The sequence below is a fragment of the Ostrea edulis genome, chromosome 6, assembly GCF_947568905.1.
Source record: "Ostrea edulis chromosome 6, xbOstEdul1.1, whole genome shotgun sequence".
NCBI lineage: Eukaryota > Metazoa > Mollusca > Bivalvia > Ostreida > Ostreidae > Ostrea > Ostrea edulis.
In genome coordinates, this window is record NC_079169.1 from 84,770,155 (window position 1) to 84,784,494 (window position 14,340).

Genomic DNA, 14,340 nt, shown 5'->3' on the forward strand with positions numbered 1-14,340 from the left:
CTCGAGCATTTTCAGGATAAGCGAGACGGTGTTAAGGTCCTTTTATACTGAGCGCGAACACGACCGCGAACGCGGCGTTCGTATTGGATTGCTTAACTTCATTTTGAATGATGTTGTTTATACTGACGGCGAACGCGAACACGGCCGAATTCATGTTCGCACGGAACACCGCGGAGATAGCCTCCAGAGCGAATTTTTGGGAAAAGACCGCGCGAACAATTTTCATTAGCCAATCAGAATGTGAGGTCAAAAGTCATACTCTGAAAGATTTCGTGTACAGATAAACGCCTGTGTCTTCTTCGTTTTTTTTCTCTTCAGAAGTAAGTACAAAGCCAACATGTCGTCGTCGCTGTCTGAAGATAGGTTGCTCGCCATGGCCAAAACATAAATGACCTCGTGTCATCTGCGAATTTCCACGAGTATCACCGCTTTCAATACGAACAATGATTCGCGCGGAAAGTCGCGTGAAAACTCGCAGTGGTCGCGTTCGCGTTCGTGTTCGCGCTCAGTATAAAAGTGACTGTCATCGTCGCTTAAATGTTTTGTTTACCAACATTTCCACATGGTCGCTTCCTTTAAACGTTTGAAACTCCATCTCACCAACGCTTTTCCACTGTCCCAGGTGAGTCAACATTATATCCATCCTTATGCCACTTATCGCATTCCCAATGAAAGACTTTTGTTTATAAAGAAATGCCTTTTCACTCACATTTAGGATTAATAACTTTTAAATAGGTCTAGCTGGATCTGTTTCGCTTGCTCATTTTTTGCTATTTTTAGATTAGATCATAGATTATTTTTTATTACAGGCTGTCAATAGCGGTCGGTTATATGATATTCATGAGAGTTTTTTAAGAGTCTATGCAGTCTGCCATTGTGTGGGACAATCTAATTAAAAGTAGACTTGTATATATCCGCTCCTCAACGATACGCTTCGTACCTCAGGTGATCGGCATCATCTAAAACAAGGATGTATTCAAATAAATTCTTATATACATGTATATACTTTCTGTAGTTTCAATGATACTTGTTTAAAATGTTCATGAAATTAGGCATGTTTACCCTTTCTTAGATAAACGTTTAACAATAAACGTGTTTAATTAAATTCTTGAGACAAGATACTGCTTTCAGCAAAGATGCAAAAGTCAGCGTTTTATTTAAACGGGAAGGGATATGTCAGATCGTCACCAGAACAGCTGGTGTCACAGCCTTATATCTTATATTTAAGTTGTTCAAATAATACCCCCGGGGTATGTGGGTTCACAACCGAGGAACACAGTGTTATATTTGAATACATGAGGGAAAATCTTGTTCTTTAGAGCAACAGGGCCACGATTAGTCGTATTGAGATGCAAGTATCTACAGGTAGTACATATTCAATGTCGTTCAAGTTTACAATGGGGTCTCAATACATGTAGGGGATCAAAGTTTTACATGGTAATTATGGGGAAATTGTCTTCTCAAGACCAACATGCGGGGCCACGATTAGTCATATATACAAGCATAATCTGGTAGTGCACGGTAATATGAAACATTATTTGCGGCCGTTCCTTGAAGCTTGTGTCGATATGTTTCTTGTGTGAATTGCCATACACTTTATGCATTGCCAAATAAGTTATATTTACATGTACAGTACTTTCTTTCGTTTGTATGGAATTTATAGTACAGCGGGGTGTGGCAATCGCCTCGCGCATTGACGAGACTGTCACACCCTAACTGCAATAATGTAGCGCCCTCTCCTATTTTCTTTATTCTGACGTTTTCAGGAATGGGACCCCCCCCCCAACAAAAAAAGTCGGAGAGGTCTACACTATTGATAGGCATCGTTCCGCGCTCTTGGGGTTTTCTACAACCAGTGTGATAGCTTTCAAAATCTTAAAATCTGCTAACTTGTTAGATATACTGTATTGTTTATAAGTGTTCTTTAGGGGAAAAAAAAGATATTTTCACAGACCACGAAGCGTCATTTAGCCAAATTAGCATATAAAACGTGCGTTATTCGTTAGCACAATATATGCAGACGAAAATCGCTCAGAATATCCACTAAAATTCCGGAGAACTTGAACATCAATAATAAAATAATTATGCGAATTAGATGGTCAACAAAGTCCACACAAAATTCAGGAGCATGTTTTGTTTGTACTCCTAACCTTGGCTAGATTAACAAGGTTGTGACTGTTCATTTGTTAGATTAACAAGGTTGTGACTGTTCATTTGTTAGATTAACAAGGTTGTGACTGTTCATTTGTTAGATTAACAAGGTTGTGACTGTTCATTTGTTAGATTAACAAGGTTGTGACTGTTCATTTGTTAGATTAACAAGGTTGTGACTGTTCATTTGTTAGATTAACAAGGTTGTGACTGTTCATTTGTTAGGGAACATGCATCACAAACATTTACGTGAGTCTGGAGACTCGTTTGAATAGCTGTTTAACCTATAGTCCTCCCTTTGATAATTTGTTTTAGTAGGAGGTAGACCTAATTACCTCCGTTCTCATGAATATGTGCATTCAAAGAGAAAATAAATAAAATGTGCTCCTAGTCCTAGAATTCCCATACTTTACATGTGCACAACACGTTATTTCTTAATGTATATATTTTCTCGCTTACCATGTTTTGTATGGACCCTCTGTTTATTTCTAGCGTGTTAGCGTTCTAGCGTGTTAACATTCTAGCGTGTTAGCGTTCTAGCGTGTTAACATTTTAGCGTGATAGTGTGTTAGCGTTCCCTGAAAGTATGCCGGCGTGAAGCGTTGCAGTTCACGCCCGCATGTATTTTCAATTTTTTATATTTACTTTCTGTGGGAATCCCAGCCGTTCAAAATAGACATGATGTATTTATCAAGATTTATACGCGCAATGTTCACAACTGCATTGCATTCATGAGGAAATGGCTATTATTATAATTGGTAAATATATATATATATATATATATATATATATATATATATATATATATATATAAACAACAACAAAACATTGGAAATGTAAATATTGTTGAATGAACCCATGCAGATTTGTTTCAATGTCACTCGTGATTGAGAAAAATAAAACGAGGAGTTATAAGTAAACTAAATTTGAAAGACAAAGATGCCAAGCTATTGGTTTTTTTTTTAATGTTTTCAATTTTACGTTAGATTTTGGTAAATAAATCAATACTACGTATTCTATGAAAACAAACGTGCATACAAAACAAAAACTACGGTTGTAAAGATTGAATGAAAATGGTTTCAAAATACATGCAGCCAGTCTGTGTAAAAAGTGAATCAAAATTTTCTACCTATTACTTTCATCGGGGGAAAATTGAATAGTTTATGTTGCAGAAGTTATAATTGATTGCTATTGTAAAAACATTAATGTTAGTTTGGAAACCAAAAAAAAAAATAAATTTAAAAATAAATCTTGTTTTCTAGTGCATATGTTCCTTTAACGCTTATCTTTACATTTTCTTAATAAGATGCATGGATACTTTGAAAGTTTGAAAGTTACCATTTACTAATATGTATGTGAAATTGGCTAAACGGGAACAGCTGACCCTGCCTGTAGGGGTTTAAACCGTCTATGCGGCATTTTTAAGTCCCCGTTTTCGGTTGAGGAAGCGGATATAGCAATATTCTAAAAGTGGAATAAAAACACAAATTGCACTTCCGGTTGCAGTGTAGAAATGTAATGTAAATATGTATATTGAAATAATTGATCACAAAAGAAAAGAAATTGATAATACAAGAGTCTCCTTTTTTAGCCTTGTGAAGTGACTGAAGGATGATACCCGTAGTCGATTTGGCCCCATATTCCCTGTCCATCTCTTCAGACCAAGTGGACGTCACTACCCTCCGTAACATTGCAGAAGAACTGTGCAAAGCTTTCACAACGGTTGGATTTGCATATTTGAAGAACCACGGGTTGCCACAGAATATTGTAAGTTTTTTTATTGGGTACATTTACATGTATAGGGGGGTATATACGTATAGAAAAACGAAAAGGGCCGCAATCAATTTCAGTAGATCAAAAACTAAAAAAGCAAACAGGAGGAATATGCAGGGGTAAACAGGAAAACTAAACAAGAGGAATATACAGAGGTAAACAGGAGAAGTAAGCAAGAGGAATATGTAGGGGTAAACAGGAGAACTAAACAAGAGGAATATGTAGGGGTAAACAGGAGGACTAAACAAGAGGAATATGCAGGGGTAAACAGGAAAACTAAACAAGAGGAATATACAGAGGTAAACAGGAGAAGTAAGCAAGAGGAATATGTAGGGGTAAACAGGAGAACTAAACAAGAGGAATATGTAGGGGTAAACAGGAGGACTAAACAAGAGGAATATGTAGGGGTAAACAGGAGAACTAAACAAGAGGAATATGTAGGGGTAAACAGGAGAAGTAAGCAAGAGGAATATGTAGGGGTAAACAGGAAAACTAAACAAGAGGAATATGTAGGGGTAAACAGGAGAACTAAACAAGAGGAATATGTAGGGGTAAACAGGAGAACTAAACAAGAGGAATATGTAGGGGTAAACAGGAGGATTAAACAAGAGGAATATGTAGGGGTAAACAGGAGGAGTAAACAAGAGGAATATGTAGGGGTAAACAGGAGAACTAAACAAGAGGAATATGTAGGGGTAAACAGGAGGACTAAACAAGAGGAATATACAGAGGTAAACAGGAGAACTAAACAAGAGGAATATGTAGGGGTAAACAGGAGAACTAAACAAGAGGAATATACAGAGGTAAACAGGAGAACTAAACAAGAGGAATATAGAGGGGTAAACAGGAGGATTAAACAAGAGGAATATGTAGGAGTAAACAGGAGGAGTAAACAAGAGGAATATGTAGGAGTAAACAGGAGGATTAAACAAGAGGAATATGTAGGGGTAAACAGGAGGATTAAACAAGAGGAATATACAGAGGTAAACAGGAGAACTAAACAAGAGGAATATGTAGGGGTAAACAGGAGAACTAAACAAGAGGAATATGTAGGGGTAAACAGGAGAACTAAAGAAGAGGAATTTTTAGGGGTGAACAGGAGAACTAAACAAGAGGAATATGTAGGGGTAAACAGGAGAACTTAACAAGAGGAATATGTAGGGGTAAACAGGAGAACTAAACAAGAGGAATATGTAGAGGTAAACAGGAGAACTAAACAAGAGGAATATACAGAGGTAAACAGGAGAACTAAACAAGAGGAATATGTAGGGGTAAACAGGAGGACTAAACAAGAGGAATATGTAGGGGTAAACAGGAGGATTAAACAAGAGGAATATGTAGAGGTAAACAGGAGAACTAAACAAGAGGAGTATGTAGGGGTAAACAGGAGAACTAAACAAGAGGAATATGTAGGGATAAACAGGAGAACTAAACAAGAGGAATATGTAGGGGTAAACAGGAGAACTAAACAAGAGGAATATGTAGAGGTAAACAGGAGAACTAAACAAGAGGAATGTGTAGAGGTAAACAGGAGAACTAAACAAGAGGAATATGTAGAGGTAAACAGGAGGATTAAACAAGAGGAATATGTAGAGGTAAACAGGAGAACTAAACAAGAGGAATATGTAGGGGTAAACAGGAGGACTAAACAAGAGGAATATGTAGAGGTAAACAGGAGAACTAAACAAGAGGAATATGTAGGGGTAAACAGGAGAACTAAACAAGAGGAATATGTAGGGGTAAACAGGAGAACTAAACAAGAGGAATATGTAGGGGTAAACAGGAGAACTAAACAAGAGGAATATGTAGGGGTAAACAGGAGAACTAAACAAGAGGAATATGTAGGGGTAAACAGGAGGAGTAAACAAGAGGAATATGTAGGGGTAAACAGGAGAACTAAACAAGAAGAATATATAGGGGTAAACAGGAGGACTAAACAAGAGGAATATGTAGGGGTAAACAGGAGAACTAAACAAGAGGAATATTTAGGGGTAAACAGGAGGAGTAAACAAGAGGAATATGTAGGGGTAAACAGGAGGATTAAACAAGAGGAATATACAGAGGTAAACAGGAGAACTAAACAAGAGGAGTATGTAGGGGTAAACAGGAGAACTAAACAAGAGGAATATGTAGGGATAAACAGGAGAACTAAACAAGAGGAATATGTAGGGGTAAACAGGAGAACTAAACAAGAGGAATATGTAGAGGTAAACAGGAGAACTAAACAAGAGGAATGTGTAGAGGTAAACAGGAGAACTAAACAAGAGGAATATGTAGAGGTAAACAGGAGGATTAAACAAGAGGAATATGTAGAGGTAAACAGGAGGATTAAACAAGAGGAATATGTAGGGGTAAACAGGAGGAGTAAACAAGAGGAATATGTAGGGGTAAACAGGAGAACTAAACAAGAGGAATATATAGGGGTAAACAGGAGGACTAAACAAGAGGAATATGTAGGGGTAAACAGGAGAACTAAACAAGAGGAATATACAGAGGTAAACAGGAGAACTAAACAAGAGGAATATGTAGAGGTAAACAGGAGGATTAAACAAGAGGAATATGTAGAGGTAAACAGGAGAACTAAACAAGAGGAATATTTAGGGGTAAACAGGAGGAGTAAACAAGAGGAATATGTAGGGGTAAACAGGAGGATTAAACAAGAGGAATATACAGAGGTAAACAGGAGAACTAAACAAGAGGAGTATGTAGGGGTAAACAGGAGAACTAAACAAGAGGAATATGTAGGGATAAACAGGAGAACTAAACAAGAGGAATATGTAGGGGTAAACAGGAGAACTAAACAAGAGGAATATGTAGAGGTAAACAGGAGAACTAAACAAGAGGAATGTGTAGAGGTAAACAGGAGAACTAAACAAGAGGAATATGTAGGGGTAAACAGGAGAACTAAACAAGAGGAATATGTAGGGGTAAACAGGAGGACTAAACAAGAGGAATATGTAGGGGTAAACAGGAGGATTAAACAAGAGGAATATGTAGGGGTAAACAGGAGAATTAAACAAGAGGAATATGTAGAGGTAAACAGGAGAACTAAACAAGAGGAATATACAGAGGTAAACAGGAGAACTAAACAAGAGGAATATGTAGGGGTAAACAGGAGGACTAAACAAGAGGAATATGTAGGGGTAAACAGGAGAACTAAACAAGAGGAATATGTAGAGGTAAACAGGAGAACTAAACAAGAGGAATATGTAGGGGTAAACAGGAGGATTAAACAAGAGGAATATGTAGGGGTAAACAGGAGGAGTAAACAAGAGGAATATGTAGGGGTAAACAGGAGGACTAAACAAGAGGAATATGTAGGGGTAAACAGGAGAACTAAACAAGAGGAATATGTAGGGGTAAACAGGAGGATTAAACAAGAGGAATATGTAGGGGTAAACAGGAGGAGTAAACAAGAGGAATATGTAGGGGTAAACAGGAGAACTAAACAAGAGGAATATGTAGGGGTAAACAGGAGAACTAAACAAGAGGAATATACAGAGGTAAACAGGAGAACTAAACAAGAGGAATATGTAGGGGTAAACAGGAAAACTAAACAAGAGGAATATGTAGGGGTAAACAGGAGAACTAAACAAGAGGAATATGTAGGGGTAAACAGGAGGACTAAACAAGAGGAATATGTAGGGGTAAACAGGAGAACTAAACAAGAGGAATATGTAGGGGTAAACAGGAGAACTAAACAAGAGGAATATGTAGGGGTAAACAGGAGGAGTAAGCAAGAGGAATATGTAGGGGTAAACATGAGGACTAAACAGAAGATAAAGGCTGATAGAAGGATGTACGTCATTGACAAGTAATCAGGGATTTTTTAGGGTCTTTAGGTGGCCGGAATAAGGCCCTATTCCCAATGCTATAAAGCAGGTATTTCCTCCAAATTTTGCTTTGAAATTTCCAAGAAAAGTGTAAGTCGGTAAGGCAAAGAAAGACCTTGAGGAGAAACTTGAAGGCTTGCACTAGAAGTTTAGGAATGGCGTTGAAACAATTGTAACAAATAGCACAGAGAGACCTGGAGGAATCTTTTAGGGGGTCTATGCCCCAGGAGGAGCACTAGGTTAAGTAAGCAAGGAAGCAATCCGGATGCACAAGGGACGTAAAAATGAAGAATCAATTTCCCCTGCTTTTCTACAATTTGATAATAGGCAGCAAACAGTTACTTACGACTCAGGATAGAAAAAATGGACTCCGAATTCTTTCATCATACCGTTAAAACATCTACATATGGTCATACATAACAATTATTGCAAAAAATGACATTTTAATGACAGACTGCTATTTACATCTTGTCTCACGGTAGTTCAGCATGTATAAAATTTGTGTAGCACTAATAATTCAAAATTTTATGGCAAGAACTAGAAACCATTGCATTTGTATTTTGCATGCAATGCTTATCAATGTCTTAACACCCCTTTTGTCAAGTATCCGGAATAGTTACACCAGTTAGGGGTTGGGTTTCCAATCTTATGGGCACAGTGCGGGTTCAATTCTCTAGTGTTATTGAAATTTGTTTTTCATTTTTAAACTGAATTATGAATCTGATTCTATGACTTTTACAAAATGAGAATTACTTCATTACGATTCGGTGTCACTATATGTAACGTGAAATGTGGTTAACGTCCCACTTTCTTTCATTGATATCAATTAATGAAATGACGATTTGCGATTATCAATATTGTAGTCAAGGCATCTTTAATTTTGAATAATGTGTAAATATTTTCTAACACAGATAGATGAGACTTTTGCCATTTCGAAGACCTTTTTTGAAAATCCAGTTGATGTCAAACAGAACTACGCAAGACCGGTGGACGAGAACCATGGCTGGGTGTCTCTGGAGAGAGAAAAGTAGAATTTTTTCAATATTTTATAAAAATGAACGAAAAATCATCAGTTCTTCAATGATCTCAATTTTCTGTGTTTAATAATATTTACTTGACTAATTCTTTCAGACTGAACCCGGAAAGACCCGCAGCTGATTTGAAAGAGGCGTATAATATGATGTTGGTAGATGATCCACGTGTAAGTATTCATTCTACGATAGATTAATTCATTAACGTTAATCCATTTTCACTCATACAAACAATCGTCTGCTTTTGTTGGGTTGATAATTTTTATTTCATTCATTTTCTACTTGCCACCTGAGAATAATACGTAAGGATTTATTTCCTTCCCCCTACAGTTCAGATCGCAAATTAAAACATCTAGATGACCAAGACTCCCAAACGGAAGTATATCATCCAGACGCTTGACATAAGCCTCTACCACCTCAGTTTTATTTTTTGCGCGAAAGAGTCCAGACGTATTTTTTCTAAGTTTAATTTATTGGTATTTTCGTTTTTGAACATCAGAAGTGAAGGTTCTGATGCCTTTGTTGGAGATGATACAACTTCAGTTGTGTCAGAGGATTGCAATCTTGTGCCGGTAACAACAAAAATGGAGGCCGAGAAGAAAGGCCCAGGTAAGAAACGTTCTTCTCGGAAAAAGGATGAAGTTCGTGATTTAGAGAGTAAAATGTTCGCTAAATTTGAGGAACAGGACAATCAATTTTCTTCGTTAAGTAGTCAAATTGGAAAGCTTTTTGACATGCTTAGTAAGAGATCTTATGAGCCCGATTCTGGGGCGTCAGGGTCGCTGTCAGACAGAGTCACAGTCGAGGCATTTAGTGCAGCTCGCAGACCAACATGTAGTACGTCGGCAAATGTTCAGGAACAAGAAATTTCCGACGTTGAGGATATTTTGTCAGTACATGTTTCGGACATGGAAAAAGAAAACAGTGGTTTTTTGTTTAGTGCACAAGGCTCAGAACACTCTGGTTCCGATGAAGTCTCTTGTTTTAATAGTTCAGTCGTCGAAGTGGACGTTCATATATCAGCTGATCAAGAACGTTTTCAAAGATATCGTGCCAATACTATTAAAAAAGACAAACCTTGCACAGAAGGTGGAGAAAAGTCTTTGACTTTAAGTAATGCGCTCAGTGACAAGTTGGGGAAGATGCTTATGCTTCTCGAGTCAGAGATAAGACTGGTTTGATACTTGAGAAAAATCAAATTGACGTTTTACAAGGTTCTTGGAGGTCAGAGACTCCGCAGAGAGTAACTTGTTATAGGGAAATTATAGACAAACTTTTCCGATTAATGAAAGTTGTGAGAAATTTTTCAATGTTCCTACTATAGACAATACTGTTGAGAGTTTGTTATTGAAACGTTATGGGCCAAAAGCAGCTTTTGGTAAAACTTCAAGTTTATTTGACAACAACTATAAATCGCTTGAAAAACTTGCATATCAAGGTCATTTAGCAGCGAGAATGGGACTTATTACAACTTGTTATTTACAACAAGCAGTTGGAAATCTGCTAGACAATTTGGAAGCGGGTAAACCAAATTTAGATAGCGCAATTCAGAATGTTAGAGACATTTTTGCGTTATCCACCAAAACCTTGGACCAAATGGCCAGAACAGGTTCTTTTCACCATATGATTCGTCGCAGAGCGACAATGTACGACACCGGGCTTAGTGATTTGAAAGAATATGCAAATACTATTGTTACTTTGCCGTTAACATCTGATGGTATTTTTGGAAATCAGTTTGATATAAAATTAAAAGAGAAAACTGAGAGGAACAAACAATTAGCTGAAGTGTTTCCAGATATTAAACCTGCAGGCGGTGCTCGTTCTTTTAAGAGGAAAGCTCCATCAACAGGAACTTCAGACAATAGTGATGGTTATGCAAAGAAGTCAAAATATGACATTAGTTTCAAGATACCTAAGAAGGCACCAGGAGACTACAAATCTCAAGGAAAGCAACTCAATAACAAAGCTCCAGCTAACAAAACTTGGGTAAGTTCTTTCTTAGGTCCCAAGAAAAAGTATAGTTCCTGACACCAAGAAAATGATGCTGTTTCCACATATACCGGTAGGAGGGAGGTTAAAAAACATTGTCAAGGAATCGAAGAAAATAACGGACGACAAATGGGTTCTGTCAACTCTCAAAGAAGGTCTCAAGTTCGATTTTCTCTTAATTCCCCCACAGACGGGTATAAAACAAACTGTGGTCAATCCCCAGACTTTACCTATTATGATAAAAGAGGTAAACGACTTATTAGAAAAGGGTTCAATAGAGACAGTACCTCCATCAGAGATACATCAAGGTTTTTACAGTACGCTTTTTCTTGTTCCAAAAAAGACGGAAAATTTGAGACCAGTAACCAGTTTAAAACCTCTCAACCAGTATATGAGGAAGCAGCACTTTACAATGGATACACTATCGAAAGTATTGAATTTAGTGTACCCTCAAGATTGGGCTTTATTTCTCGACCTGAAAGATGCCTATCTTCATGTACCAATCCACATGTCCCACAGAAAATTTCTTCGTTTCTGCATACAAGGGAAACTGTACCAATTTGTAGCTCTTTGTTTCGGTCTTTCTCAAGCCCCAAGAGTTTTTACAAAAATAGTGACGGTAATTGCAGCTTATTTGAGAATGCAAAATATTCGTCTAGCGTCCTATCTGGACGATTGGCTACTAGTAAATCTTCAAAAAGAGGCTCTAATTTCAGATCGAGAGAAAACGCTCCATCTTCTGATAAAACTAGGGTTTATTATCAATCTAGAAAAATCTGCACTGAAACCAACACAGGAGATTATATACATAGGGGCACTTTTCAAGTTCAAACGAGAAATAGTTACCCCAACTCAAGACAGAATTGTCAAATTGGAATCAGCAGTTCAAAATATAATGAAAGGTCAAAACACTGCGAGAGATTATCTGGTTCTTTTGGGTTTGATAGCATCTTGTATCGAACTCATCCCGAATGCACGTCTATTTATGAGACCCATTCAGTTACATTTACTACATTTCTGGAAACCCTCTTCTGCAGATTTAAAATGTCGGATTTCATTTACACAACACCTAAACAGTTAGACAGAGCGAACACTTCCAGGGGCAGATCACTTCATCAGTGGTCTGCAACAGTTACGATAAACACAGATGCCTCAAAAACAGGGTTTGGAGGCCACCTGAACAAACAAATTTTTCAGGGCAAGTGGACAAAATTGGAACAGTCACTTCACATCAGCCTGTTAGAGTTAGAAGCTGTTATTCGAACAATAACTCATTTTCTCCCACAATTACACAATCAGAAAGTTTTGGTCAAATGCGACAATACCACAGTAGTACAGTATGTGAACAAACAAGGGGGGGGGGCAAGTCAATAGACCTTTGTTACAAAACATGGACTTTGTGGAAGATGTTGATCAAACACAATATTATAGTAAAAGCTGCAATATATAGTAATAGCAGGGCAAAAGAACATCTTAGCGGACCAGTTGTCACGCAACAGAATTCGCCCCACAGAGTGGACACTGAACGATCAGATAGTTCAGAAAATATTTGCAAAGTGGGGGGTAACTGTTATAGATCTGTTTGCGTCGGGGGACAATCACAAAACACCGGTGTTTTGCTCCGGGATACCGCATCAGAATGGCCTAGCAGTAGATTCACTGACAATATCATGGAACAAAATGTGGGCTTATGCATTTCCACCAATTTGTCTCATTCCAAAAGTGCTGAAACACATGAGTCAATACCAATGTCGATTGATTCTAGTTGCCCCAATGTGGCCAAGAAGGCATTAGTACACAGAACTTCTACAAAAATCAGTAGCAAATCCAATAGAAAATTCCAGTTTTAGAAAATCTTCTACATCAGCCAAAAACAAAAATATTTCATCCAAACCCAGCAGTGTTCAAACTAACAGCATGGCTGCTCTCAACAGAAATAAAGGGTTTTCAAGAGACACTAGAAATCTTCTCAGAGCATCATGGCGAGTTTGGTACACAACGAGATTATGCTTGCAAATTCAAAAAATTTGATTGCTGGTGTCGTGAACGGGAAAAAGATCCCTATACAGCAAATTTAGTTGACTGTGCTAAGTTTCTTACACATTTATATAATTCTGGGTTACAGTATCGCACTATAGCAGGTTATAGATCGATGCTGTCATCCTTGTTGCCTCTAATAGATAACATTCAAGTGGGCCAACATCCATATATAATCCGTCTATTGAGAGGTGTTTTCAATTCTAGACCTCCAAAAGTAAATTTAGTACCAGAATGGGATTTGCAAAAGTATTAGACATGTTACAAAAATCCCCATTTGAACCTTTACGTCATGCTGATTTGAAATTTTTGACTTATAAAATTGTTTTTCTTACAGCCATCACAACGTTCAGGAGATGTTCGGACATTCAAGCATTGAGGATTGGAGATGGGTTTGTCAATGTTCAGAAGAAAGGCATTACTTTTTTAAGACCAGGATTGTCAAAACAAGATCGTCCAAATCATTATGGAAGAAAGATATTTGTACCATATTTTAAAGACAATAAGAAATTAGATCCAAAACGGGCACTTGCAATTTATTTGAAAAGAACCGAAGAGATGAGGAAAGATGAGGTGAAACTATTTTTAGCAACAGTGAAACCATTTAAACCTGTTACAGCCCAAACTATTTCAAAATGGATAGTAAATACTATAAAGATGGCATATGAAAATAAAGACTTTAAGGTTAGAGCTCACAAGATCCATTGGCCCTTCTTGGGCTTTATTCAATGGTGCGAGTATGAGAAGCATTTTAGAATCTGCAGATTGGTCTACAGATACAACTTTTATCAAATTTTATCTGAGGAATGTCGATGTGAAAGTCCTATCTTGAAAAACTTTTTTCTGCGATGCGCAGCCAAAAAAAAAGAAGAGAGAATTTGTATATATGTAAATTTGTATATAAAAAATGGACATCTTCAATAATAGAAGATAAGAAGAAGGGATGGAGATCTACAGAGCAATAGAAAATTACCCACCACCTATGAGAGGTAAAGCTTTGTAATCTGTTATTCTCAGGTGGCAAGTAGAAAATGAATGAAATAAAATTACACATTTGATAATCAAATTCAGATTTTATGAATGAAGTTTTCTACTTGCCACCTAGGTTCCCACCCTACCACCCCTCTATAATTTTCTATAATTATTAGAATATTTAATTTATGATAAAATAAAACTGAGGTGGTAGAGGCTTTGTGTCAAGCGTCTGGATGATATATCCGTTTGGGAGTCTTGGTCATCTAGATGTTTTAATTTGCGATCTGAACTGTAGGGGGAAGGAAATAAATCCTTAAGTATTATTCTCAGGTGGCAAGTAGGAAACTTCATTCATAAAATCAGAATTTGATTATCAAATTTGGAATTTTCCCTCTCGAAGCCATGATTTTGTATGGATACAGATGGATTTCACAATTTGTGACTTTATGAATACTGAATCATTTGATTTTACATGTTTACACGTCTTGTCATTGGTTGATCTATCATATGAATATCGTATACCCCGAAAAATAAAATAAGAAATGGCCGGA

At 37.3% G+C, this 14,340-nt stretch overlaps 2 protein-coding genes across 2 annotated transcripts in view; both read left to right on the forward strand.

Annotated features, from left to right (window-relative positions):
- The first annotated feature begins 370 nt into the window (after positions 1-370).
- LOC125647401 (contactin-like) overlaps positions 371-14,340 on the forward strand; it is an 89,555-nt gene continuing 75,585 nt past the window's right edge. Inside the window, 4 exon segments of the mRNA XM_056142022.1 lie at positions 371-622; positions 3,743-3,918; positions 8,669-8,784; positions 8,889-8,958. Coding sequence (XP_055997997.1) covers positions 3,763-3,918; positions 8,669-8,784; positions 8,889-8,958 — 342 coding nt within the window. The 5' untranslated portion in view covers positions 371-622; positions 3,743-3,762.
- LOC125647006 (uncharacterized) lies at positions 9,054-13,684 on the forward strand. The gene is made up of 2 exons (XM_048873702.2): positions 9,054-10,774; positions 13,152-13,684. The coding sequence occupies exons 1-2, from the start codon at positions 10,244-10,246 to the stop codon at positions 13,191-13,193; spliced, it is 573 nt and encodes a 190-aa protein (XP_048729659.2). The 5' UTR covers positions 9,054-10,243; the 3' UTR covers positions 13,194-13,684.